General features: G+C 40.0%; 2 protein-coding genes across 2 annotated transcripts in view; one reads left to right on the forward strand and one right to left on the reverse strand.

Annotated features, from left to right (window-relative positions):
* PLPPR5 (phospholipid phosphatase related 5) overlaps positions 1–26175 on the reverse strand; it is a 262285-nt gene that overhangs the window by 221160 nt on the left and 14950 nt on the right. The window contains exon 2 of the mRNA XM_080407158.1: positions 1–17674. This exon is cut by the window's left edge and continues 28753 nt beyond it. The gene's annotated coding sequence lies outside the window, so the exon portion shown is untranslated. The remainder of the gene's footprint in view (positions 17675–26175) is intronic.
* PALMD (palmdelphin) overlaps positions 17905–26175 on the forward strand; it is a 32158-nt gene continuing 23887 nt past the window's right edge. The window contains exons 1-2 of the mRNA XM_080407111.1: positions 17905–20519; positions 25981–26061. Coding sequence (XP_080263237.1) covers positions 20475–20519; positions 25981–26061 — 126 coding nt within the window. The 5' untranslated portion in view covers positions 17905–20474. The remainder of the gene's footprint in view (positions 20520–25980; positions 26062–26175) is intronic.

Raw genomic sequence — 26175 nt, forward strand, 5'->3', positions numbered from 1 at the left:
CTGTTCACGAATAACAGGCCTGATGCTGTGCATTCTTGACAGAAACCTGAAGTAACTCTGTCAAGGTCACACATCAGACATGAGGGACTTAAGCTAGGTCTGAACTGATGAACAAATATAGAGAATCAGGCTCTATAAATTGAAGATCAGGCTCCTTGTAATTAAGTTCTAGCCACATTGAATTGTTAATATTAACTTCCCTATGCTGCAGGCTGGAAGGATCACAATCAGTAACATGAAGCGTGTGCTAGCACTCACGCAGCTCCCAGGGCCACAGTCCACAAGCACCTATGGACACATCCTCGGCAACATCAGTTTTATCCAGCACCAAAACATGCAACGGGAATTGCTGGTGCCCTTAGAAAGAACCATTATCATGGCAGGACTTCAGAAGAGAGAAAACTCTTTCTTAAATTAAAATCCTAGCTGAAGCAGTGTTTTTCCGCTCTCAGGGAGTTTCATGCAGTCTGATGACTGCTCGTTGTGTTGTTTCCACACTTAAGCTACTGTGTCATCCCATATTTACCTGACAGAACACAATACAACCCTCTTCATAGGCAGTGCAGACCCTGCCAGGATCTGACGAAACATGTAGAGAATCTACACGCCCACAACAGACAGCTGAGATGTACAAGCCCTAGCAGGTTCATCCCTGGAGCAAGGCCAGTTTCTATGCTTCCTTATTTGAAAGTGCTTCCTTTACTCCGGCTGAACAAGTAATACTAGATGTACTGTTGGTTAACCTTTCCATGCTCCTACTTCTCCTGCAAACAGTGGCTGGTAAAGGTTTACCCTATTACTGTTCTTACTGATGCCACACTGACTCCTGCTCTATATCCATCCTGTAACTCAATTTATTTGTCAGAATGAGGTATCAGCTGAGCAAGCCCTGCCTTATTCCCGGCGTGGGAGCTGAACTGCTGATCAAAGAGCTTTCAAGCTTTGTTCTTCTATACCTGCTGATGGCCAGACAAAAGGCCGAACTATAGATCATGAAACTATAGATCATAGTGCTTCTTCAGCAACTTTCTCATGTATCGGTTAACTTTTTCCTGATGTTCATCATGATCTCTGATCCTCATCTCTTCCCTGTTTTCTGTGTTCTTGAGGATATGTTTATAATAAGAGCTTTTCCAGAAGTTCAAGCATGATCTATTCAAATGTTTCCAGAGGTGCTAAGGTACATCTATAAGTTAGTCACTGACATCAAATAATACAAAAAGAAAAATGAAATCAAACTAATAAAAAGCTTCTTGTATGTTTTCCTAATTCCCCCCGCTGCTCATCAGAAACATCAGTTTACTCTCATATTTTGTGTGTTCAGTACCATGACCCACTATGCCCTACCTTTCCCATTAAATTTTGTAACCCTTCAGGCAGTTCTGTACCCAAACTGGAAGGTATTTTTTAGAAAAAACACTATAAATACGATAAAACAGGGTCTTGTATAGAATAAGTACAGACAACTGAACTAAAAAATTAGTTATCTAGCTACAGCTAGAATTAAGGGAGTGCAAGGCTAAGTAAGTCCAGCTAGTTTTAGATGATCTTTGGTCACAGTAAACACTGAATCATGTTACATTATTTAAAGTACATTAAATACATGTTTTCCAACAGTGCACTTTGCCTGGTATAAATAAGGTTGCTAATATTACCAGAAAAGGTAGCACATACAGAACAACACATATTCAAAGCCAACTTTTTCACGAAGGCTCCTTTTATTTTCTTAGTTTAGAAGCTCACCACTGGCACCATCACCTGCCAAAGTATTTGTAAAACACCTAGTATGACCGGAGCACAATAAGCTCCATCGGTTGTAACAGACTGCACAGGCTGTTCTGTCAGCGGTCAGTTCTCTGCATGAAGGAGGGGTTATTTATAGAGATATGTGCATAAGAGGGGTATCTGGATTTGTAGATTTTATGTTCATAGATACACACTTTTCTAATATGCGCAGGCAGCTAGAGAGGTATTATTACCTCTTCTGCCCAGTACTGTGGTTTGTGCTGTATACACACCGTACAACAATCTCTCACCACCAAATACCACTTATCAAGGCAGAAGGAATTCAACACCAAGTAGAAGCTCAGTTATTGGCAAGTTACATTTCTCCTTTCAAAAGCCAACACACAGCCCCTCTGAAAACAAGCGAACTTGCAGGCGCTCCATGCACAAATAGGTGTTTGCTGCACACAGAAACAGACTTCCCGCACTGCTGACAAAGGCAGAGGCAGAGTTTCTAGAGTTCTCTGGAGCTCACTGTCCTGGGCCTTCAGAAAACTGCCTGCAAGTATCACAAAAGCTGACTGAGCCCTCTTGAAAACACCCTAATGTGCTGAGCCTGTCACATAAGCAATGCCTTTGTAAAGAGCAGTTGTGCCTACTGCAGCCAACATCCTTGCCACAAAGATTAAACTGAGGCAGTGATACTGCTGCAATACAACAGAGAGAGCGCTTCTGCCAAGTGAGAGAAGCACCATTCCTCCCAGGTAGCTCATCTTCATGCCATCAGGCTGACCCCTAAGGAAACCCTGAATGCAAGGAGATGCAGGATTCACCAGAAGCTCTGCTTACTGGTTGCATTTTCTGCTGTGTATCGGAACCACCAGGCAGTTCTGCACAAGCTGTGACTGAGGAAAAATTCAGTGGCAGCCCCTGGCTCAGACTCCAGTCTCCCAGGGTGAAAAATGCCACCCCTCATCACCAACCCAAGTGCTGTCATCTGCTAACGCATAACATCAGTCTGGCTGCTGATTTAGAAAGGGCACTAAGAGGAGACCTGAACTATAGCCCTCTGCGAAGATAGTCAGCCTGCTATATTCTAACAGCCTCAGCGTGCAAAGAATTGAGAAGGCAGCCAAGCCAGACAGAGACATTTTTTGAGAGGTACTAAATCACATGACAGGACCTTCCCTTGGCAAAATCCACAGGGGCAGGTTGCTCTTAGCAAGTGTAACTACTCCTGGAAAAGGATGGTAATAGCAAAATTGCTGGCAACAGATGGGGTTCACCTGTCTCAGGGGGAAAAGGATTCTAGGTCAGGAGCTAGCAGGGCTCATCGAGAGAGCTTTAAACTAGATTCAGAGGGGGAAGGGAACAGAACCAAGTCAGAGACGAGCCTGGGGGCAGCATGCCAGTGCGGGAGGTGAGATCAATAGCACAGCTGAAGGGCATCTACGCCAGCGCCCAAAGCATGGGCAACAAACAGGAGGAGCTGGAGGCCACCATGCAGAGGAAGACTGGGACATAATCGCCATCACAGAAACATGGTGGGATGACTCTCACGACTAGGGTGCTGCAGAGGGTGGCTACAAACCCTTCAGAAGGGACAGGCAAGGCAGGAGAGGCAGCGGGTGGCTTTGTATGTCAGGGAGTGTTTTGACTGCCTAGAGCTTAACGATAGTGACGACAGGGTTGAGTGTTTACAGGCAAGGATCAGGAGGATGGCCAACAAGGCAGATATCCTGGTGGGAGCCTTATAGACCACCCAACCATGATGAAGAAGCAGGTGAAACATTCTGCAAGCAGCTGGCAGAAGTCTCACAATCGTTAGCCCTTCTTCTCATGGAGGACTTCAACGTACCAGATGTCCTCTGGAAATACAAGCCAGTGTACAGGAACCAGCCTAGGAGGTTCCTGGGGTGTGTGGAAGAGACCTTCTGACGCAGCTGGTCAGTGAGCCAGCCAGGGGAGCTGCCCCGCTGGGCCTGCTGTTTGCAAAAAGGAAAGGACCCCTGGGTGATGTGGTGGCCAGAGGACACCTTGGGCATAGTGATCGTGAGATGATTCTTGGAGAAGCAAGGAGGGAAGGTCAGCAGAACCGCTGCGTGGGACTTCTGGAGGGCTGACTGGCCTATTTAAGAGCCTGGTGGACACAGAGCCCCTTGGGAGAGAGTTCTGAAGGGCCAAGGGGTCCAGGAAAGCTGGACATTCTTCAGGAAGGCAGTCTTAAAGGCACAGGAGCAGGCTGTCCCCATGTGCCAGAAGATGAGCCAGCGGGGGAGAAGACTGGCCCGGCTGGACCTCAGGGAAAGGAGAAGAGTTTACCACCTTCGGAAGAAGGGGCAGGCAGCTCTGGAGGACTACAAGGATGTCACGAGGTTACACAGGGTGATTAGAGGCAAAAGCCCAGCTAGAACCCAGGCTGGCCACTGCAGTAAAAGATAACAAAAATGTTTTCAGAAATACATTCCAAACAGGAGGGGCAAGGATAATCTGCACCCTTTATTGGCTGTGGGGGGAACATTGCCACAAAGGATGAGGAAAGCTGAGGTACCCAATGCTTTCTTTGCCTTGGTTTTTAACAGCCAGACCAGCTTCCCTCTGGGTACTCGGACCCCCGAGCTGGAAGACAGGGATGAGGAGGAGCAGAGAACTGAGTCCCCACAGACCAGGAGGAAACAGCTAGTGACCTGCTGGAGCTAGTTCGGAGAAGGGCAACAGAGCTGGTGAAGGGTCTGCAGCACAAGTCTTATGAGGAGCAGCTGAGGGAACTGCAGTTGTTTAGCCTGGAGAAAAAAGGCTCAGGGGGATCTTATTGCTCTCTCTACAACTACCTGAAAGCAGGTTGTAGCAAGGTGGGTGTCAGTCTCTTCTTCCAAATAAACAGCAACAGGACAAGAGGAAAGAGCCTCAAGTTGTGCCAGGGGAAGCTTAGATTGGATATTAGGAAAAATTTCTTCACTGAAAGGGTGGTCAAGCACTCGAACAGGCTGCCCAGGGACATGGTGGAACCATTGTCCCTGGAGGTATTTAAAAAATGTGCAGATGCCGTGCTTAGTGACATGGTTTAGTGATGGATTTGGTAGTCCTGGGTTAACAGTTGGGCTTGATAATCTCAAAAGTCTTTTCCAACCTAAATGATTCTATAAAACGATTAGCATAGGAGACTGTTCAAGGGCAAATCACATTTGCTAATGATTATAGTATATTAGCCTGCGCTGTGTCTGCGTCATACAAAATAATTTGTTAAAAAGTAAAGCTATGGAGACCAGTAAGATGCAGCAGCCTATTGCAACAGAAATAAAATAGAACAGACACCCTTTGAAACACAGGCAGCTCCTAGCGAGCACTTGGTTATGACTTCCAGGGTTTTCAACAGGAATCAAGCAGCTGTTTCAGCTCTCTTCTGGGCTGGACTGGCCTGCATTTTGGTAGGACAGTTTTGGCAGTATTCCATTATCGCTATGGTTAGTTGCCATTTCTATTTCGCATGGATGCCTATAAATCAAAAAGGCTGTTTAAAGTGATGTTTTTTTTTAACACTTATTTTACCAAACATCCAAGCATAATTTTAGGTAGGTTCTGAGGTCAAATCTCATCTAAATGGCTGTGCAAGGAGTAGTCCATGTTTAACTATGGTACTCCTTTCCTGTGAGCTAGGAAAGCATTATTCTCCTCATCTGCTGGATGGGAAACAGGAAATACACAATGGAGCAGGGTGTATTTTCCTGACTTAAACAAGCTCATTCACACTTCATGTAGGCTCATGATAAGACAGTGAAAAGACACAGTCCTTATACTTTCATTTCATTACTCAGACCACCAAAAAACCCCAGCAAATCCAGTCCCCATTTGAAAAATCACTGGTTCTGGATTATATAAAACAGCTTAAAATGTACAAAATTCCAAAAGGAAGGCTGCAAGCGAGTGGATTCAGCAACTGTCACAACAAACAGATTCTGTAACTGGTACAGTAGGACTGTAGATGCTATTAGAATACTGACAGCTAACTGCCAGAAACACCACCTACCCACAACAAATAGCAAATTCTGATGTTAGATTTTTTTAAAAATGTCTTCAGGTAATGTGAAAAGTCAGAACAAAATTGGAAAAATACCAATAAGATTTTTTTTTTAAATTGTCCTGTAAGCAGTGTTTTCAATTATTCAGTAATATATTTGTTTCTACATAACTTGAATAATTTACTTGTCTTCATTCATCTGATACTAATTACAAAGAAAGTGGTAGATGAAGAGTTGAATAGAAATATATTGTGTAGGTATAAATCTTAAACAAATTTAGTATAAGGGAAAAGTCTTATTCCCACCTGCACTCTCACTTGTGTCTGTCAACCACTACAAAACTTTATGTTCAAAGAAAAACATGGAAATGTTTCATTAAAACTAGAAAGTGCTGGCCAAGATTCTAAGGAAAGCTTAGGTGTAAACAGATCTAGAGAAACCATGGAAGACCAAAGAGTGTTTCTGATGGCTGAGGTGGTAGAATATGTTCGAACAAGGGAATACCAGCCCCATGTAAGGGATTTTTGAGACCCTTATTTCAGTAAATGCCTAAAACTCTACTAACAAGTTGGACTGACCTTCAATTAAGCCATTTTTGTATCATCTCATTTGTTATTTTCCCGAGCATGCTAAGAAATTTGTCAGGTTTTGTCATAGGTTTCATCATTTCGCTTTTGCCACTGCCCCGGAATTACCGTCCATTGATTATAAGGCCAACGGAATCTGCTTTTTTAAGTCTGCAGCAGTGGAGACTGCACTCAGACCTTGTTGCCTTAACTGCTTAATATCCTCTTCTAGCATGCAGAAATTTCAACTTTCAACATCCGATCACTGAATTTCATTATAATTTTTTCTAAAGAAGAGGCCTTTTATTGTCAAATTTCTGTTTCTTACAGAATGTTCCTGAAGAATCACTTAACTTTCTATTTAATAAGTTACGCTAATTATATCTATAAAATATATTATAAATATAATAGAATATAGTTTCTATTAAATCCTTCTGTCATTCTTCTCATAACATTCCAGTCAGATTTTAGCATCCCTCCTGAAACATTGCCAGCAAAATTGGACAACCTATTCCCCGCGACAGTTGCACTCACTCCCAAATACAGAAGAACTTCCAATCTCTTTAGAACATTAGCCCTTTATGCTACAGGTTTTCTATCAAGTTAATACTAATCTGGTTATCCAGCATGACCCCCCAAGATCTCCTTAGCATCATGAGGTCTCAGGGCAGTGCCTTAATCTGAGCAATTTCATCCCTCCTAGACATACAGCCCTGCTTTTGACAGTATTGAAACGGATGCTGGTTACAAGTGTACGGTGTGCTAGTGTTCCGGATCACCCTGTGCCTGTCACTTTTACTTCTTAGCTCTCACAATCTGTGTTCTTGAGTTGGCTTTACATAAATTTGGTTCCTAATGAAGGTATCGATGAAAATAATGTATCTACTCTATTACCTCCCCCAGAAGCAACATAGAGTGACAGAAATTATTTCCCATGTATTGGTACTCACTCTACCACTTTCCTTTAATAGATTATTAGATCTTGTATCAGCCTACCCAACACTTTGCCTGGAACTGATGATGTTACACTGACAAGCCAAAAATTATCTGGGTCATACTATCTACCTCTTAGTAGCAGTGCACATTTCTGTCAGGAATTTTAAACTGCAGTAAAGGCTACAGTTTGAATCAACAACTTTTGCTGAAGACCACACTTATACTTATTGTACAGAAGAATAGTTGAGAAAAAATTATTCCTCTCCATTCAAGAGAAAATGACGTCTGCAAAGAAGAGAAGCCACAGCCAGGGCTTTAAGGTTTTGTGGAAGCAGCTTTTACTGTCTTCAAATGTCACAGCAGTTCAGTTGGAAAGTAACATCGTTTGTTAGAAGTCAGTAGAAACTCTGAAACTTTAATGTGATGTGGTAGATGTATAAACTGTTTGACTGTGTAGCATTACTCATGTTTCACTTAAAGCAAGACTATGAACACTATTTCTGTCCCCTCATGGTGTTGAGGTGTGAGAAAAACCACAAAAAACTAATTTTGGTTTTCACTCAACTCTTCTTCAAAGAGTTGTCAATTTATTCTCTACTTCTATATCACAAGTTTCTCTTGCAAAGAGTTTTACATATAGCAATGAAGGTAAGTTGTAAGTAGCTAGCATTTTTTCATTCCTGTTTAAAGTGACAAAGAATTTGCAATGATTACATTATTTTCCCTGCCGATATATTAATCTTCAAGAAAGAATTGTCTAATCAAGATACCTAACAGGAAGACATTGCCAGTTGAATCAGATGGTTTTAAATTCAGTTGCTTTCAATCAGTTTCTGCTTTTTAAAAGTGCCACAGATCAAAACACTGAAGAGTACAAAAGGCCACTTACAGTTTGATATAACAAACATAGTCTTCTTACTGCACAATGGCACATCAAAATCTCATCCGCTGTTGTTTTAGCTCTAAGCAGTACTGGTTTTCAGTTATAATAACTGTAAACTAATACTGTCACTTACATTATGTCTCCTATACATGTGAATCTTAAGAAAAAAGTAAGATTCACTTTCTTAGAACTACAAAACACATATGGAACAGTTTGTTATTTCTGAATTGCAGAGGACTGCTGCAGAGGTCTATTTGCCCCGTGTAGACATTATTGTCAGAGGAAGAAAAAGAAACACTGCTAACAAAGAATCCTCACAATATACAGAAGTCCCAAGGAAAATGCAGTCCTCCAGCTACCCCTGCATAATGCTTTGTTATTGACAAGAGCCTTGCAAACCAGAGTTTGAAAGGAAAAAAGCCCAAAAGCCTGATTAGGCAAATGAACTGTTCTATAACTATGCAGACTGGAGGCAGATACCATCAGATATTTTCTGTAAACTTCTAAAGTGCTAAAATCAACCCAAGCAGACTACTAATTTAGCCTACAGATAAGTGAGAATGCACGACAGACTTCAAACTATTAATCATGCCACATTCACACGGAAAGAGATGGCATCTTGTTCACAAATTGTTGTAAACCTTTTCATTACTTGGGAGGATCCAATTATTTAGAATTATTAAATGGCAAAATAATTGAATATTCAAAGGTGTACAACCCAAAGAATTAAAACAATTCTTATCCTACTTTCATGACTGAAACTAAGGGTATCTAGATAACAGAGGTAACAATAAATTAGAGAGATTAGTCATTGCTCTTGTTAGCTAGGAGTGTTCCTGTAAATCAGACCACAGTTTGTTGCCTAATCACTCAAAAGATCAAGTAAGTAAATTAAAGGCAAAACTAGATTAAAAAATATAACTGAAAGGTTAATTTAGGATAATAGATTGTAGGATCTAATAACTGTAGGATTCACGGACAGGATGCAGATAGCAGGGAGTAGGGGGCAGGCATGGGACAGAACAAAAGGTGGATCTGAAAATGTTGATTTAGCACCAGAGGATTTGTGGTAGTCTCTAGTATATTTGCCTTTTATGCTGAATGTTTTTGACAAGCTGTACCACAGATAGTTTTTACCTACAGGAAGCAGAAAATCACAAGTGAATCAGTACTTCCAAGGAAAGGTTAGTTAGAAAATCTAATTTTCTAGAAGGGAAACATGAAGAATCAAGAGTTTTGCTGATTCACATTCCTCTTTGAAATCTCTTTGTAACCAGAATAAGATCCTAATTGCTTCAGTCATGCTTGTGATCTTTTGAAGTCTGTCCTATGTATCTGTTCTTGTATCATTCATGTTGTTTCCAAAAGTGGTATTTGAATTTCGCTCACTCAAAGACGGTCCTACAGCACAAGCGTTATACACAACACACCCTAAGGGACCAGTATGTAAGAAATATTTTCAGAATGTCCTACAAGCACTTAAAGCTGCTCTGAGGGTTTCATAATTGCTTAGGTTAGTGACAATTAAACGGGAGGATTCAAACCGTGGTCAGTTTTGACTGCAGCCTGTAAGTGCACGGAAAGCTGTCACCCTGGTCCTTCCTCACCAAGCACGGACAGAGGTAGACAGATTTGCTCAGGGTTTAGAGGATTAATATAGAGTAGGGGAAAGACTGAGGATTAGGATAATGTCTAGCAGAAGTGGGAGGAGGAGGGGGAAGAGGCTGAGGCTCACACAAGGTTTTCTGGAAAGCAGGCACTCTCAGTTTGGAGAAAGTACCACCCAGCAGCTCAGTTTTGCTGAAGCTGTCATAATGGTAAGGCAATTAAGACAAAAGGTTGCAGTCAAAGGAAAAAGGACTTGGAAGAAGAGCTGCTTTTAACCCCCTAGCAGGAGCCACTGAACAGACCCATTCCACTCACAGCATTGTCAAATCTAATTGCTAATTTGCTTATGGTAGCACATAACTGGCAGCGTGTGCCAGTTAGTGCAAGCACAGAACACTCACACAGTTCTGAAAATGCCCACCACACATATTTTTCAGGACAGGTCCCCATGCCACTCTCTGAACATAGCCAAACTAAGTTAAACATAGCTAAGAGTTGTGGTCATAACGCGTAGAAATTGCTCCTTTTCTGATCTATATTGTACTTCCTGAGAATTCATGCACATATCTTAAAGAAATGTGTTTGTTAGCTTCAGAAAGCCAGTGATCAGCTCTCCCAATAAGAGGAACTTACTTCTGAAGTTCTCTGAAGCCAAATGATTACTACAAAAGTCATTTGGTGCCTCTGTCAAGAACAGCTGTCCCTCAAGACAGCTCTTAATTGCAGAAGTTGTTCAAATGGGAGGGGTGGGGTGCAGATTTTATTAATTTTTTTCAACCTACTATGCTACAACCAGTATTCAAAATAGGAACCTGAAATCATGGCCTGACAGCATTTTGTTGAGATATTTAGAGAATTATGAAATTAATGAGAGGCTAGGAGGTGATAGAAGAAATTATTAAATGGCAAGAAAGTTCTCTAGATATGGCCAACTCATATGAAATGAAACTGTGTTAATCATGAAATAAATTCCATACACTCAAACTGGTAAAAAGAATCACTTCAGAATAATATGACCTTGATATAAGGCCTTTCTTAGGACTAAAAAGAGTTAAAAACATCAGCTGTGTTTAAGCCCCCTTTTCCTTCAGATAGATCATTAGATCCCCAAAAGCGCCTTATCTCTGCCAGCTGGAGGTCTAAACTGATGCTATTGAAGTTTTTTGATCTATTTAACTTTAGCTATTCCATTTCTGAGCTACAACATTAAACAACTCAACAATAAATCAGTGCAACAGTTATTGAGATTTATAGTAAAAATTCCAAGCAATACCAATATAAATGGCTGTCTCCTAAGAGAATCAAGTGTTAATATGAATGTATCTATACTAACATATACATCATACAACTGGAGAAAGGGTATTTACATAAAGAATGTTCCTGAATCTCAGCAGAAAAAGATATACATGTTATAAATAAATTCATTATTAACTTCTACTGGTGTTGGAAGCGTGGACCATGTGAGAAGATGTTGATACTTATATTGACATGTGGTGTTCCTTCAGTGAAGGACAGATTACTGTGCGCGCTACTCATTCCTTGGTTTTTCCCCCATTGCTGATGGTCCACTGGAAACTAAGAATGTAAAACTTGTCATACAAGCACTGAGCAGCTGTGAGATAATGACAACTTTTGATTGCAATCCTGAGCTGCATTAGACAAAATAAGCGAACAGACCAACCAAATTAAAGGATGACAGCAGTTAAGTAGAACTGCCGCAGTGTTCCTGATTTTTACTTCAAACACCAAAATTAATTGTGTCCAATTCAATGATGATTATAAGCAAGAAATGTAGAATAAGTTTCTAATCCAAACCCCCAAGAACCAGCTTCTTGAAGTCTCCTTACTGCATTGGCTGTAAGTCTGGCAATATAGCTAGATCCCCCTTACAGCAAGCTATCATAATACTTTGTGAAATGAAAAATTACTGGACGAGCCCCTTTTCCCAGATCAACACTATGCATCAAAAGCCTTTTCAAAAAGTCGTTTCACCTACAGGCTAAATGCAACGGTAATATTTTCAAATTAAAAAATGTTTTCCTAAAATCGATGATTAAACTAGTATCTAACTCTAGCCTTTGCAGGCCATCAGTCTCCAGGTGCATTTGGGCAGTGAGAAATCTAGAGAGACTAATGGATCTCCCAATAAACTAAAGATCCTGCTTGCTAGGCTAAGAGAAATTTGCAAAGACGCCTCAGAAATTACATCTAATTAAGCAGTACCATTAGTTGAAGATTAGCTTGTTTTTAAATAACTTCAAAAATATGGAAAGTTACATCTCAACTCTGGAATATAAGTAATGTTTTAAGCTGAAATGTCATTATTTCTTTATCAGAAAGTTTAAAAGATGTCACTGAGTAAAGAACTTCACATTTGAGAAGGCATGACAATAAAAGAGCTTTTATATTCCCAAAAATATTCTTTCATACAACTTGGAGCCAGATTATTTTTTGCATTATTCACGGATGGTAATAACATATTGACCTTTGATCTGCCAACAGTGTTTGAAAGGCCTATTCAGCCTCCAGAGGAAAGGAAAAAAAAGTTTCCCCATATTGTGTCAAATAATCTGTAAAGGTAAATTTACATTTAACAGCTTAGTTTATCTGACAGCTTGCCACCACTTCCCTTTCTTCCTACTCCTCCCTCCTCTTCCCCTGCTCGTTCCTCTTTCTTTGTGGTTTTCAGTAGCCACAGTTCCACCCTCTGCCCTCTTCCTTTACCACGTTTTGGCACTCAGACTTCTCTGGGCAATGATTTGACTCATTAGCTCAGCAACAGCCACCTTTTTGCTTGGTTACTTCCCTGCCAGTTTAGTGAGCAGATTCAGTGAGCAGCCAGCCAAGTAAGCTGTGGGAATAGTGTCCAGGGCTAAGAAAGAGAGGGAACCAGGATGCCTCTTCTGAGCACCACGCAGCCATTATAGCCGTTCAAACTTCTCATGTAATTTCACCCTAAGTGATACCAAGCAGAGAGTACAATGTCATTCAAAGGATCCACTTCAGATTCAGGTGAAGAGAAGGAACATAATATTACCTTTCTGGTAAGAAAAAGGAGCTATGAAACAGGTCTGAAATCCTGACAATCAAAATAAATCTTACAAGAAAAATAAAGGAAATCACATTATACCAAGGTCTGTTTGCTCCCAGTTAATAATCGACACTCTAAGGTAAGGGGTCAAGTAACTATACGGTGCCATGACAAGCAGAAGTGAAATATTTGAATCTGTTGAAAAATACAAGTTGGTGATATAATCTCACAGGCATCTGGATGCCTATTCGGCTTCAGCTGCTTGCGCCACATCGCTTGGCACTCCATGCAGCAGGCGTCAGCCGCTCAGTCAGAGTCTCAGAGTCCCCATGTTATTCAAATGACCTACCCGGCCCTGCAAATGAACAGGAGACAGCTGAAATTAACAGGCTGAATGACTGACAAGCTGAGAGTTTTTCTCAGCCGCTCGCTACTCCCATATAACAAAATCCACAACCAAAAAATAGGTCTCCTTCACTGAAGAAATTAGGCCTGTATTTGCAATGAGTGTTATCTACCATAAATAATCTTATCAGCTCTGCTAACAATAAAGTTCTGCATAATCTTATCATGTATATATTTTCCATTAATACTTGGAAAGGCTTACGCAAAACAAATTGGGGGGGGGGATATTTTTTGCCCACCCACAGCACAGGATACGGAATATCTGGAAGCACAGGAAGGATTGCCAGAGTCTGAAGTCATCATGTTTTCACAGCAGTTTCAAGTTGCAGATGAATAGCTGAGCATACACGCTTATTATACACGTCAGTATAAGGTCTCCCATGGTCCCTGGACCGCTGCGGCAAGGCAAGCCTGAGCCCTGCAAGATGGCAGAGTCCATCGCAGCTCACGGCTGCCACGAGAGCCACGTTCCCTCCGTCTTTCTCCTCATGTTGCTCATCCCCCAGCCAGAATCCCATTCCTTCTTACTCCCTAACGCTACTGTTCCTCTTGTCTCCCATTGAGCCTGTTCACCTTACCGGCACAGCGGACACTGATGGATTTGGAGGTTTAGGTTTGGGGTCGTTTTTGTTTTGGTTTGGGCTTTTTTTTTTTTTACTGATTTGGTTATGTTTGGGTTGGGTGGTTGGGGTTTTTTTTAATTGCTTTCCTGACATATTAGCAAATTCAATTGGTTTGCAGAGTAGTCAGAGGAAGGAAAGTGGCTGGAAAGTGTGGCTGGAGGAGCGGGAGGAGCAAGCAGTAATCCTCCCTTGCTCCCGAGAGCGGCAGGCTGGGGCTCTCCACCCCTGGCACTGCCCAGCCACCGGCACAGGCGGCTTCACCCCCGGGCAGCAGGGCCGGCGTCTGACCGCGCCTCAGGAGATGGGAAGCAACTGATGCAACCTGCACAGCTCCCATCCTGCAGCCTGCAAACAAGAGGCTGGTCATTAGGGGAACCTGGTGAATGGCTTCACCACCTCCGGTCTTGTCCCTGCCTCTTCTGCACACGCACACACCCCTGCCCCAGCTCCAGCAGAAAGGTTTTCTCCTAAGGTATTCCTACTTCAGCTCTGCCTTCTAGACCAAACCATCTATACTTTCAAGGCCTCCACCAGCAGCACTTGTACTCAGAGGAACAACACCTGGCACTAAGCATTGACAAAAGCTGTCTGCAAGCCCTAATTTTGCCCTGCAACCCTGCCAAGGCCCATAGACCCAAACACCACGACTGCTCTGTGTTCTCAAAGAGCATCAGAAAACCAGAATCACGAGTTCACCTTGCTGTGGACACAATACCCATGTGGGTTTTGTCACTTTCCCCAGGATTTGGCCCTGGTTATGGGGTATTTGTTTTCGCTTAATGGAACAGAACCGAACTACAGGACAACTAAAGCTGGTTCTCAGAGCCCTGCTAAAAATTCCCCACACAGTTGGCTGGGTAGGATTTAAAACTCCGCACTATTCTTAGAAGTGTGTATCTGCAGCAGTTGGAAAACGCTGGGTTGCAAGCAACGCATTCCACAACACATTTAAGGCTCTGATCCCGAGTATTTCAGACTCTTTGTGGTTTTATTTATTTCAGTTTTCATTTTTTAAAAAAAACCAAACACAATCCTATCACCTAATCTAGACACCTGAACACATTCTATTAAGAATCTCACATCTACTATCCCCACAGTAATAACACTTAAACTATTCACTGAAGTGTGATTTTTAAATGACACTACAGAGTTTGTTAAGGCTGCTTAGGAAAACCTCCCACGTTCACAGCTTCAGAAAACATTTCCAAAATACATGACGCCACGAATTGACAAGTGTCTGGGAACATGAAAAAGGCTGCAAAGAAAGTGTTTAACTGATTAAAAAATAGTCAATAGACTTTGTCAAAGTTCACTGTGTAATTTTAGAAAATAGAGGCAAGATGATCCATACTTAGCACAATAGCATTTATAGCTCGGCTCCACTGTGCGTATAGTATACACCCCTACCATGGAAGAGACAGCGGAGCCCGTGCTGTATTCTAAAACTTCTTTATAATATTGAAAGATATCTGACATTATTAAAATAATAAATAATAATAATAAATAATAAATGTTTTGAAAACAATTAAAGGCAACGATCAACAACTGTTTCTTTACTTTGATTGTAAAGACTTAACATATTCATAGTTGTGAATAATGACAGGAAGGGAGTTGTACCAACAGAAACATAATAGTTCAAGGCTTTTCCTCCCAGGGAGTCAGGGTGTGTGTCTGCTCAAACAAGTAAAGAAGATAGAATTTAGTTTCATAAAACTGCACAAACCTAAGGTACTCTGATATTGTTTTGCTTCAGTGAGAATACCCAAGAAATCCACAGTTAGAAGACCCCCCTAGTAGGGAATTACTTCTCCAAAATCGGCCTTCAAGGCAGAATTTTAATCCTTCCTGAGAGCTTGCAGAGGTTTTGTCACAAACTTCCTCTAAGATCCTAAAAATGTATGCTTTTTGAAACTATTTCTAAAATTTTATAATTTGGGATAATGATAGAGGGACATGAGGCTTTTTTCTGCACGCACACACCCTCACACCCCAATTTATCCCATACCTTCAAGAATCCTGGCTAATACAAACTGGACTCTGACTAAAGTATAAAAGAAGGTATCTTAAATTTTATTCACCTGATAAGATCATTAGATAAGGTCATTAGATTGAAGATTTAGTGACCGACAGAAACAGAGGCTAGAAAGCTATAGATACATGAGCCACAGAAGGAAAGGAAGAAATGAAAAAGTCTTCCATAGACATGCTACACATGACTAGCCTGGTAGTATATGTAACCCTAGATGCAATATTTAAACTTATACAAGTACTCAAAGATGCCTAATATTTACTAATAATTATATTATATATATATTTGCATATATACACATATTCATGTATATAAAATCATATTATGGGAATAGGTTTTAACTTCATCTCTCTAGGTTGTCCTCACTTCAAAGTTTTTTTTCCCTATTATTAACACACACATTTTTCATGAAACACCTTCCAGCTTAGCTTGGAATTTATGACTTGATGGATACATGAAAATATGTTATTTATAATATGAAAGAAATCAGGCTAAAGTAAAATAAATTTAATTCAATACGTGCTGCTTCTAGCTAGTATTCTCTCCCTGGAGTTCAAGCCTTTTATTTACTGAGGGCTGTTTTCCATCACAAATGTCTTAAGCTTTTTAGCACAGAAAAAAAAAACAAACAGAAAAAGATCACAAAAAAAATAAATAAGTAGCACCATGATGAACCCCAGAAGAGTTCTTTAGCTGGTTGTACCCCAGACAAAAGCTGTTTGCTGCTTATTGTGAACATTAATGCACTATTGACTGAAACAGCGGGAAGTACATTCAGACTAATGGTGGAAACGGCCTTCAAAACCAGCCTTTGAGTGACACAAATGAACCTTGCTCCTTTTGGGAAGTAACATACAACTGCAGAGAAAGTCTCTAAAAAAACCCCAACACATTTTGGAAGCGACTGCCTAAAGGCTTTAGTTGTCTAATTGTATGCCTTTCATCTGAAATAAACAAAAGGGGTTTTAAGACCTTCAAATTTCTGCTTCTTGTTGGCTTATTTTTCACCTTTTAAATGCAAAATCTTGGTTCTAGCTGGAGAAGAGGCCATTTCAGAATCAGCTGAGGCATCCCAGACACCAGACCTTTGGGTCAATTGACAGAATGCTGCAGTAGGCATTTTCCATGAAGGATTTTCCATAAAATTTACCTCTTCTCCATTCCTCTGCTGTCAGAGATTCAAGGCTACAGACAGACAGATGCACAGTGGCACTACATTTGCTCTCTGTAAGAATACAAAATTCACTTTGACACCAAGACCAAAACACCCTTTTCCTGCTTCAAACACAGCTGCAGAAGGCAGCTCATCATGAAGCAAAATAATCAGACAAGATGCACCAAATGGTGATTCATTAACTCAGTAACCACCCTTTTCCAGAAAACAGAAGCTAGTTTTCCACTGATAACAATCTGAGCAACTCCCCTCACTTCAAACTCGCTTTTTCAAAAAGTGAAAGCTTCTTGCTCCTTACCTTTAATGACATATTTTGTCTTAGAAGTAATTGTTCGTTACTATAATGATCTGTAACTCACTGTACACGTTAGGTTAATGACGGGTTTTGAAAGAAATCACAGTGAAATGAGTAAGAGTAGAGCTGAGGATGGTTTTGTTTGTGGAGTACAGCCAGTGACAGCCACTGCGGTTCTGAAGTGTCAGGATTTCTCTGTGCCAGTATTGACTTTGCTCCAGAAACAGACAACTTCCATTTCCAGCTGTGAAAGTGCTCCTGTGGCCCTCCTCCTAGATTTTGGTTCAGGATATTGCATTCTTCTAAATTCCCAGCTGCTTTTCTGTATGACTTCATTATGAAACTCTTTCAACTTGTGCTTTAGATTCTCATGATTATTCCTACATTAGGTTCCCAGCACAAGATGGAAATAAACAAAGGAAGAAGTCAAGCCAAAAGAATACAACCTGTATGATTCATGTGATACAACAAACATTTTCTGCATAACTCGGAGAATCTGTTCTACCAAAACAAAAACATACAGAGTTACCAGTTACAGAAACACAACCTAACACATTATTCTTCCAAAAGTTACCCTTTTTTTTTTTTTTTTCCCCCCTCCTCTTAAACTTGCAGGATAGCTAGATAGTTTCCTCTGGTTATATTTCTGGTGGTAAAGTTATGAAAAACCTTGTTCTAAGAATCCTGCAGACTGAAAACACAACTGTTCAGGTTCGCTGATCTAACACGTAACATTGTGGGTACTCCTGCTGGTGAAGCAGGCCTAAGGGGCAGAAAAAATGACAGCTGGTCCATCTCTTGTCTTGCACATAAATCCCATTTAGAATAGGATTAAGATAACTGGAAAACAACCTATTGACTGAACAACAAATCCTGCCTAGCAAGGGGATATATTTGATGTAAACAAATTAAAATGTTTAAAGCAGGCTTTAAATACTTTCTTAATAATGGTCACTTAAAAATGTAGCTAACATTTTAGAAACCATCTTCAGTTTACTTTTACTTCAGTTTACTGGGGCTTTAGATTAGGGAAAGCCACATTAAATATTTTTCTGGTCTGTGAATATATAACATCCACAAGTAAGGTTTATAAAAGCATTTAAATAATTTTGGAGCACAAAGTTAGGAAAATATTTTAGATCACAAAAATTCAAAGTTATGCAATCCCATTGATTCTGATTTGAATTTGAAATACTGATTTCATTTCTCCACCCATTAAGAATGGAATCTCATTTGTATCCTAGTACAGATTCTGGCCGAAACAGACTTTCTTATTTCTAATGTAATCATTTGCTGCTTTAAATATTTTTATAGATTTTGAAGTCTACATACACACTTAAAATTTAAGATGGACTCTGCAGAAGACAAAGATGAAATAAGTTTAGGGTTTTTTTTCCAAAACATAGTAAAGTGGGCTATACTAACTTATGAAAGATTAAACAGGAAGACGGTCTCTCTATTGGCTTCAGCAGCAAAAATATATTTAATTCAGTTGAGTGGTTGAACTTATTCTCAAACCCACAAACTGAATCCATTTAAATTCCCATGTAATCTGTCTTTTGATACACACTTGCCTTTGAACTTCACATTTGCTTTTATGTGGTAATTTTTTACATTTCAGCTGCTGACGAAAGGAGGCATATATTGTTTTTTAAAAAAAACTTCATTGGAGAATAAAACATGGGGTCTTCACAAGTTTGAACAAAACCTCTGGGTGGATCACAGTATAAACAAAACATTAATGCATCCTTAATCCCAGTATAGAGGGGGTAGCCTGCTTTTACATACGGATGAGTGATGACATACTAGAAAGCTGGAAATTGAAATTAAATATTGATTCATATTGAATTATAAGGATGTAACTTCACCATCAAGTGTTCAAGTCTGTAGCACAGAATTCGCTAGTATAGTGACCCTGATTTGCCACCAAGATTCAAGTCACTGTACTGACATGTAAAGTAAAACCCCTTACCAAATCCTGCTGAGTTTAGTCATCTCAGTAAATTAGCAGGAAAAAAACTGCAAAGATGCTGACTGAGTCTCCCGTTGGTGTCCTTACAACGACTTAAGTTACACAATACTGAGGGTAACAAAGGGATTCCAGGTTCACATTATATCTTTATGCTGTTTGAATTCAGCTTTATCTTGCTTAGAATTTTTTCCACAACTGGATTTTGCTAGAGGCAGTTCCACTTGTTTTTCAGGTTTCCTGGATTGATTTTGGAAGGCTGACTCCCACTCATATAATTGGAAAGGTCAAAACATATGCCATCCCTTCAGGAGCATAATGCTGTTTTCAGCAGAAGTCCACAGCAAAAAAAAAAAAAAAAACCACCCTTCAAGTCAGCTGAATGGAAATTCAGCGTGAGCGCCACTGGCATTTTAGACTCATCTTGGTAACACTCAAATGATGATCCTGAAATCCTTACTTAGACAAAGCTTCCCTTGAGTCCTAGATAGCTGACCAGTAATTGCATTACAGATTAACAGTTGCATTCAATGACAGACCTCATTGCTTAAAGTTTATTTTACTTCAGGTTAGAAGTTCTTAGACATTCGTCCAGCTATGAATACAGCTTCTCCAAAAATTTCACTTAGGAAACTGAATTAAAACTGCCATCTCAAAAAAACCCATGCCATCTACAGTGCTAACGTTACAACAGTTTAAAAAAAAAAACACAGGTAAAATAAGTTTCATAAGAAAGAGGAATACTTAATAAGTTTAAAATACCGGTTTATCACCAGAAGCATACACAAAGGGAAGAAAGAGAAAGAAAGAGAAATAGGAATGTAATGTTTACTTCTACCATGGTCCTGGAAGATTTGGTTTTGGGCATTTAACAGTTAAAGAAGCAATGGCACGCTAACTGAGCACATTAAAACAAAGAGTTGGCAGCTTCTGAAGGAAAAGGGCTTGTGCTCCACTGTTCCAACTTGTCAGTCAACTCATGCCAGCACTCTCCACGTCTGCCTTTCCTACACACCCTCATTACATGTGTCTGTCTGGACTGATCTGCTCATCTGTTCAGGGACTCTCCTAACAAGTCAAAAATTCTGCCTTCTCTCTGCTCTGGAATTGGATCAGATCACCTCGGATTTTTTTGTAGCCCCACCAGGAGGCTTTTTGCTTATGGTCTCATTCTGTTTTCCTTCACTACTTGTCTGTTTTTGATTTCTAGAATGGAGGAAGCTGAATTGCTGAAAGAAAGATTCCAGGCCATAACAGTAAGTACTTATAGTTATACCTCACTACTGGGGGTGGGGGGGTGGGTTGTGTGTGTAAAAAAAAAAAAAAAAAAAAAAAAAAAAGGCTTAGAAGAAGCATTGTGTTAACAAGCTACTGTATGTTTTCTGAAGAATGATTTATTCCAGGACAGAAAAAGAAAGTCACTTCTGTCTGCTTAAAATTGTTACATTTTAATCCTGGTTTATAAGCTATTGCTTTAAGACGGCAGTTGCCTGTACTGCCTTTATTACGGGTTGTATTGCACTTTGAAATTAAATTCAAAGCAGTGAAAGTATGCATGCAAATCACTGCTGGACAGTCTGAAATACATATTACTACCATCACAACTGAACGTTTGCCTGAAGGACAGCAGGTCAAAAGGCAGCTAGAGAATTCCAGAACAAATCAATTTTCCCATTGCACAACAAAACTGAGAGATGAAAGATTTTTAGTTTTGCGCTGTGGGATTAAATACAGTTTCTGAATTATTGATGATCTATCATAAATATTGCTGCCTAACAAGTAAAAAAGGACAAGGTTGGATTCAGCAATTTCGCATCTGTCAGTTGGGGGGGGGGGGGAGGGGAGAAAAAAGGACTCAATGGAGTTTATGCTGAAGATGTTAGAAAACATTTTCAGTTTCTTTTCTAAAGGGAAATCTGATTCAAAGATTTATTGTGTTTTAAAGGAATTACTGAGCTATTTTTTAAAGGAATATAACCTGATGTAACAAAACCAACTGAATCTAAATTCACAACTGATTTTATCTCCACTGAAACCTATTCAGTTACAAAAGAATAAACCTGAAACCAAATTTGGCCCTTTGGGATGAACGGAAAACTGCAGAAGGAACGCTCACTGTCACAGGCAAACTTAAAAACAAATAATGGTAACAAAGGTAATTTTCACACTTGGCATGATAGATTAGTTGTGAATGGCTGAATAAATGGTGGGCAGAGTTAAAAAATAACCTTATTGAAACCAAAATAAATGTGATCAGGCATAGCTGGAAATCTACTGGAGCTGAATAGTTTGGGTTTTAATTTGGTTAGGTTTTAATTATGACACTCAATAAATGCCAACAGGCCCATTTATTGTATTTACTTGAGACCTAACTCAAGCCCACAATAAGCTAATTTGAAATGTTTTACAGGGTTTAGAGTGTGTTTGTTTGCTTAACTGTAATGGTATTTGAAGCAGACTCATAACCCGGACTTTGTCTCTAGCGTACGGGCTCAAATGATAAGAAATATTTTGGCGCTCCAGGGAAGTCCAGGCCTGGCAGTGGATTATACTTCCTGGTACCTAGGGAGGAACGGGGCAGCACAGTCCTGGGGAAGACTCCTATGAACCTACTAGGGGCTTAGTGTCCTCTGGCTGCATCTTTGTCTCCAGATGAATACTGGAGAAGTATTTTATTAAGAAACTGTGGCAGCGTCCAGTGTCTTGCATTACAGGAAATGGGAGAGTGTATTTGGGTTCTGGCCATGACTTCATCTGTTACACTTGCTGCCTAAAGGAGCTATTTGCTTTCTGCTTTCATCAGTTGGGAGCATTTAATTGAAACAGCGTGCTTGTTACAGTGCACTGCAGAAATGAAGGAGCCTAAATAAGGTGAAGTTATCATCGGGTTTAAGAATCTGCAGAACGAGTTGTTTAAGAAAACAACATGTTACAATTACAATTACGAGTTCGTTGGTGGCTCTGGGAAATTTTGTCCCAAGCAACATACCTGGGAATTTCAAATGCTACCTACAAGATGTATGTTGTAAGGGATCTAACAGAGGATGGCAAGGGGCACTCAGAGCAGTGAACAACTACACTTTTGCTAAAACTCATTTGGTTTCTGTTGTTAGATGCCTGGCTCCTTTACAGAATTCTGGCTCTCACCAAGCCACTAGGCGTTTTCAAATTCTTTTTCATATCTTCTCTATGTAACAAATAAAAAAAGGACACACACCCCCCAGTATTATTATTATTATTATAAGATTTTGATACTCCCATAGCTCTGAGAAGGAACTGGTTTTCTCTGTTGTATAGCTTCGACCTGCTGCTGGTGTATATAGAATATAAGTAGTAAAAAAATCAAATGCAGCCATTTCGTTAGAGACTGTTGTATCTTAAAATACAGATGCTTCAGCACTGGCTGTGGCAAATGTTGAGACAAAACAGTCAAAGAGGAACCTTAAGCTTAATCCCTTCTCATCAAATTCTTCATTCCATAGCAAAACTAAAATTATAGAAGATTTTAATTGTGATTAAATATTTGAATTATGACATTTTTGCAGCCTCATGACACCAAAGTGTCCATAACTCCAGATAAGACCCCTCAATAACCAAGCAATAACCAATACCTCCAGAAAAATCATATGAAAACAAAACCACACCAGCTAAAATATTAGCTGCTCCATTGGCTCTGACAGTACATGGCATCTGCCATGGGACCAAGCAGACCAACACTGGCACCACTGTGGAACACTGACACCAACTAACGGACTTGGCACACAAGATACCTAAGCAAGACACTGCTCTGTAGATGTGTCTCACTTCCTTTCAGAGAGATCCAGTTTGGAGCACAATTCTTTTCTGTGCCAGAAGTCATGAAAGATTCCGACATGTTTCAGTAGGAGTGAAAATTAGGACCAAGGTTCGTCTTACCTTGCATTGATGCACGACAGAGAGGAAGGGGTGAAGGTGCTCTTTCATAAAAAGCAAATCTTGCCCACATTAACAAGACCATAGTAAGTGACGATTAGAGTACTTGTGCCAGCAACCTGATTATCTACAGGGGCAGAGTATGAGGTTTAGTAGAAGCATGGATCCCTTAGCTATCTAGGAATAAACATTTATTCCATTAGATGTCTAGCCAAAGCTTTGTACAGCAAGACAAGATTTGCAGACAAAGCCTAGCAGAATACACTGTAGGAAGTGTCCTAACAGGTTTTAAAAATTATTCTGACAACACAAGGTTCAAAAAATGTTCGTCATACACCTTCCTTGAATTTAGCTTCTGGCATTAGACCTTCAGCTTTCTTTGACTATATATATAAAAGATGATCTATTTCAACCTATTTAATCTGGATAATTGTGTGATGGATGTTTATTACCAACTAGTGAAACTAAAACACGCTAGAACATCAAAGGATACAAGTAGAAAACTTGTAATATATAAAAAAAATCAGGTGCAAAAGAAATCTAAACCTCTAACAGCAACAAAAAAAACCCCAAACAGGTAAAAGTTTCATTACTGAGTAGGTTCCTTATTATACAGTTAATTTAAAATGCAGTTATTTGGGCCTTTATGCTCTAACTTCTGTCTGCACAATATTTTTGTGTACCACTTCTCATTTCAGAGTGCCCAAACTCTTATTACACATCTCTGCTGGTACAAAAATAATATTTAAATTGACTTAGAGTATTTTTTAATAGTATAAACCAGGTAAGAGTTCATTCTCTGCCTAAGAATCTTATCCAGAACCTTAGTAAAGAGTAAAAGCAGTTAACAGATTGCTACAATTCTTAAAGAAACACAAACTCTTGTCACACTTGGCTCATCTAATAATGGGTTATTTAAAGGCCATTAATTATACAATGAGATCAGGAATATTTCCAATTAAGGAAAAGTGTGAAGGCCAAAGACCAGAAACTATGTCTCCAAAACCAAGAGTGGCTGAGTAAAATCCAGCATAGCAGCTCTTGGATAAAGTCTCTAAAAAGGGCCATTGCAGAAAAAATTATATATTGTAGTGATCCTAAATCAGTTGCTTTGTTAGCTGTATTGAAGGGCATAGGCAAAACTCAAAACCACTACAGAGATGAGGGTAGCATGTATCTCGAGGCAAGATTCCTACCTGCCCTGTTTGGTGCATTAAAGAAGCAGACTAACACCATCGAGGAAAACCAGTAAAGTACAGATAGTGTTTATAGGTGGCTGCTGCACTTCACAGACTGCAAGGCAGAAGAGGTCACTGGCACTCATTCCCCTACCAAGCCCCAGCACACCCCCAGCTGTGCTTGGCCAGCCTGCAGTCCTGCCCTCCACCTCCACAAGGCTGGGTGGCTCCTTCTGCTTCCTGCCCTTCAGCAAAGTGTCCCTATAGCCTGTGGCCACACTCCTAATTTCCAGTAACAGTCAAGTGATTCAGGCAAGCAATGCTGCTTTTCCTATTTCCAAACCCCAGATCCTAGGGAAACAGTGGAGAACAGCTCCCAGCCTTACACCAGCACTTCCTGACCGACCTTCTACGCTCCTTGTGCACAGCTGGTTCCTCAGGTGGGCAGAAAGGGCAAGCCTATTCCTAAATTTGTGAAGAATTTAACTCCTTCCTAAACCATACTTGTCTGAAAACAGCCTTAAAAACCCTGTCAGTAATCTGTTCTTAATTGAAAGGGAAGGGGGCTTAGCCTCCAGCCAGCAAACACTTCTGCACAGGACAACAGATGATTTAATTTACTCCCCTAAAACATACCAATACACACCAAGAAATAAATGCAAAAGTTGCCATGATCAATAACAGAGTTTTTCAGCAGTAAGGCTGACCAAGAAATTAGCCTATTAATACCAATTGTAAAAGCTAGTTTCCTTTGGCATTTCTGTCCCACTGGCTGCTGAGGGCACCAAGTAGTAAATCAGTGTTTGGCCTCATATAGAGGAGCCACAAGGATACTGCACATGACAGCACCTATGCAAAGACACAAGAGGCTCAAGTGCTGATGCTTTCAGAGACTGTTCACCCATTTCCTTTTCCATAATCTGTAGCAGCATGAAGGTGGCACTATGATAGATCAGTACTACTTGAGTTTTTCCTTCTAAAATTCAGCAGCTGTGAAAAGAGCCTTTGCACAGACAAAAAAATACTTTTTTAATTGAGAGGTAACAACAACATATATGAAGCATACTATATTTCTCTGTGTTCATCTTTATCACTGTTCGACTAATGAAATAAATTTCTAAGCCTTTGTTTATTCCTGTTTATTCCAGCTATTAGCCACAAAATACACAAACTGAGTGCTGGATTCACCAGCAGCTCATTTCATTTAGTGATGTATCACAGCTGCACAGTGTAGACCTTAGATTCTTTCCTCTCCTAAATGATGTGTGGGCTGCCTTAGGAATTTTGGTCAGCACCCATTTCTAACCTCATTCTGCATGTACAACTGTGCTGAAATGATATTTATTTCCTTACCCTTCCAAACTGTAAAATATTTTTAATTTGGATCATCTTTGCTTCGGGGTCATTAACATGTTTAAATGTACTTCAGAGAAAGAGTAATGGAAACCATAACTGCATAGGACATGAGCTCTTGCTACTAAGAATTATGCATTGCCTGGGCATCATACAAGCTTTAAAATAAGGCCTTATTTGCATGGATTGATTTCACTCTACCGAACAACATTTAAACAATTTTTTTAGCAACAAATCATTTCTCTAAAAGTATTATCGTTCTTTTAATTTGTAGGACAAAAGAAAACTGCAAGAAGAAATTACACAGAAACGTCTAAAAGTGGAAGAAGAAAAAATGAAACACCAACATCTAAAGGTAAGTGTTGGATTTATGTAACTAAAGATAGCCTCAAGCCATTCAGCATGAATAAAGGTTTTCAACTTTGGCATGCAAATCTTCATGCATTTAAGTCATGCTTTTACTGTCAAA

Source organism: Falco punctatus, assembly GCF_963210335.1.
Source record: "Falco punctatus genome assembly, chromosome: 11".
NCBI lineage: Eukaryota > Metazoa > Chordata > Aves > Falconiformes > Falconidae > Falco > Falco punctatus.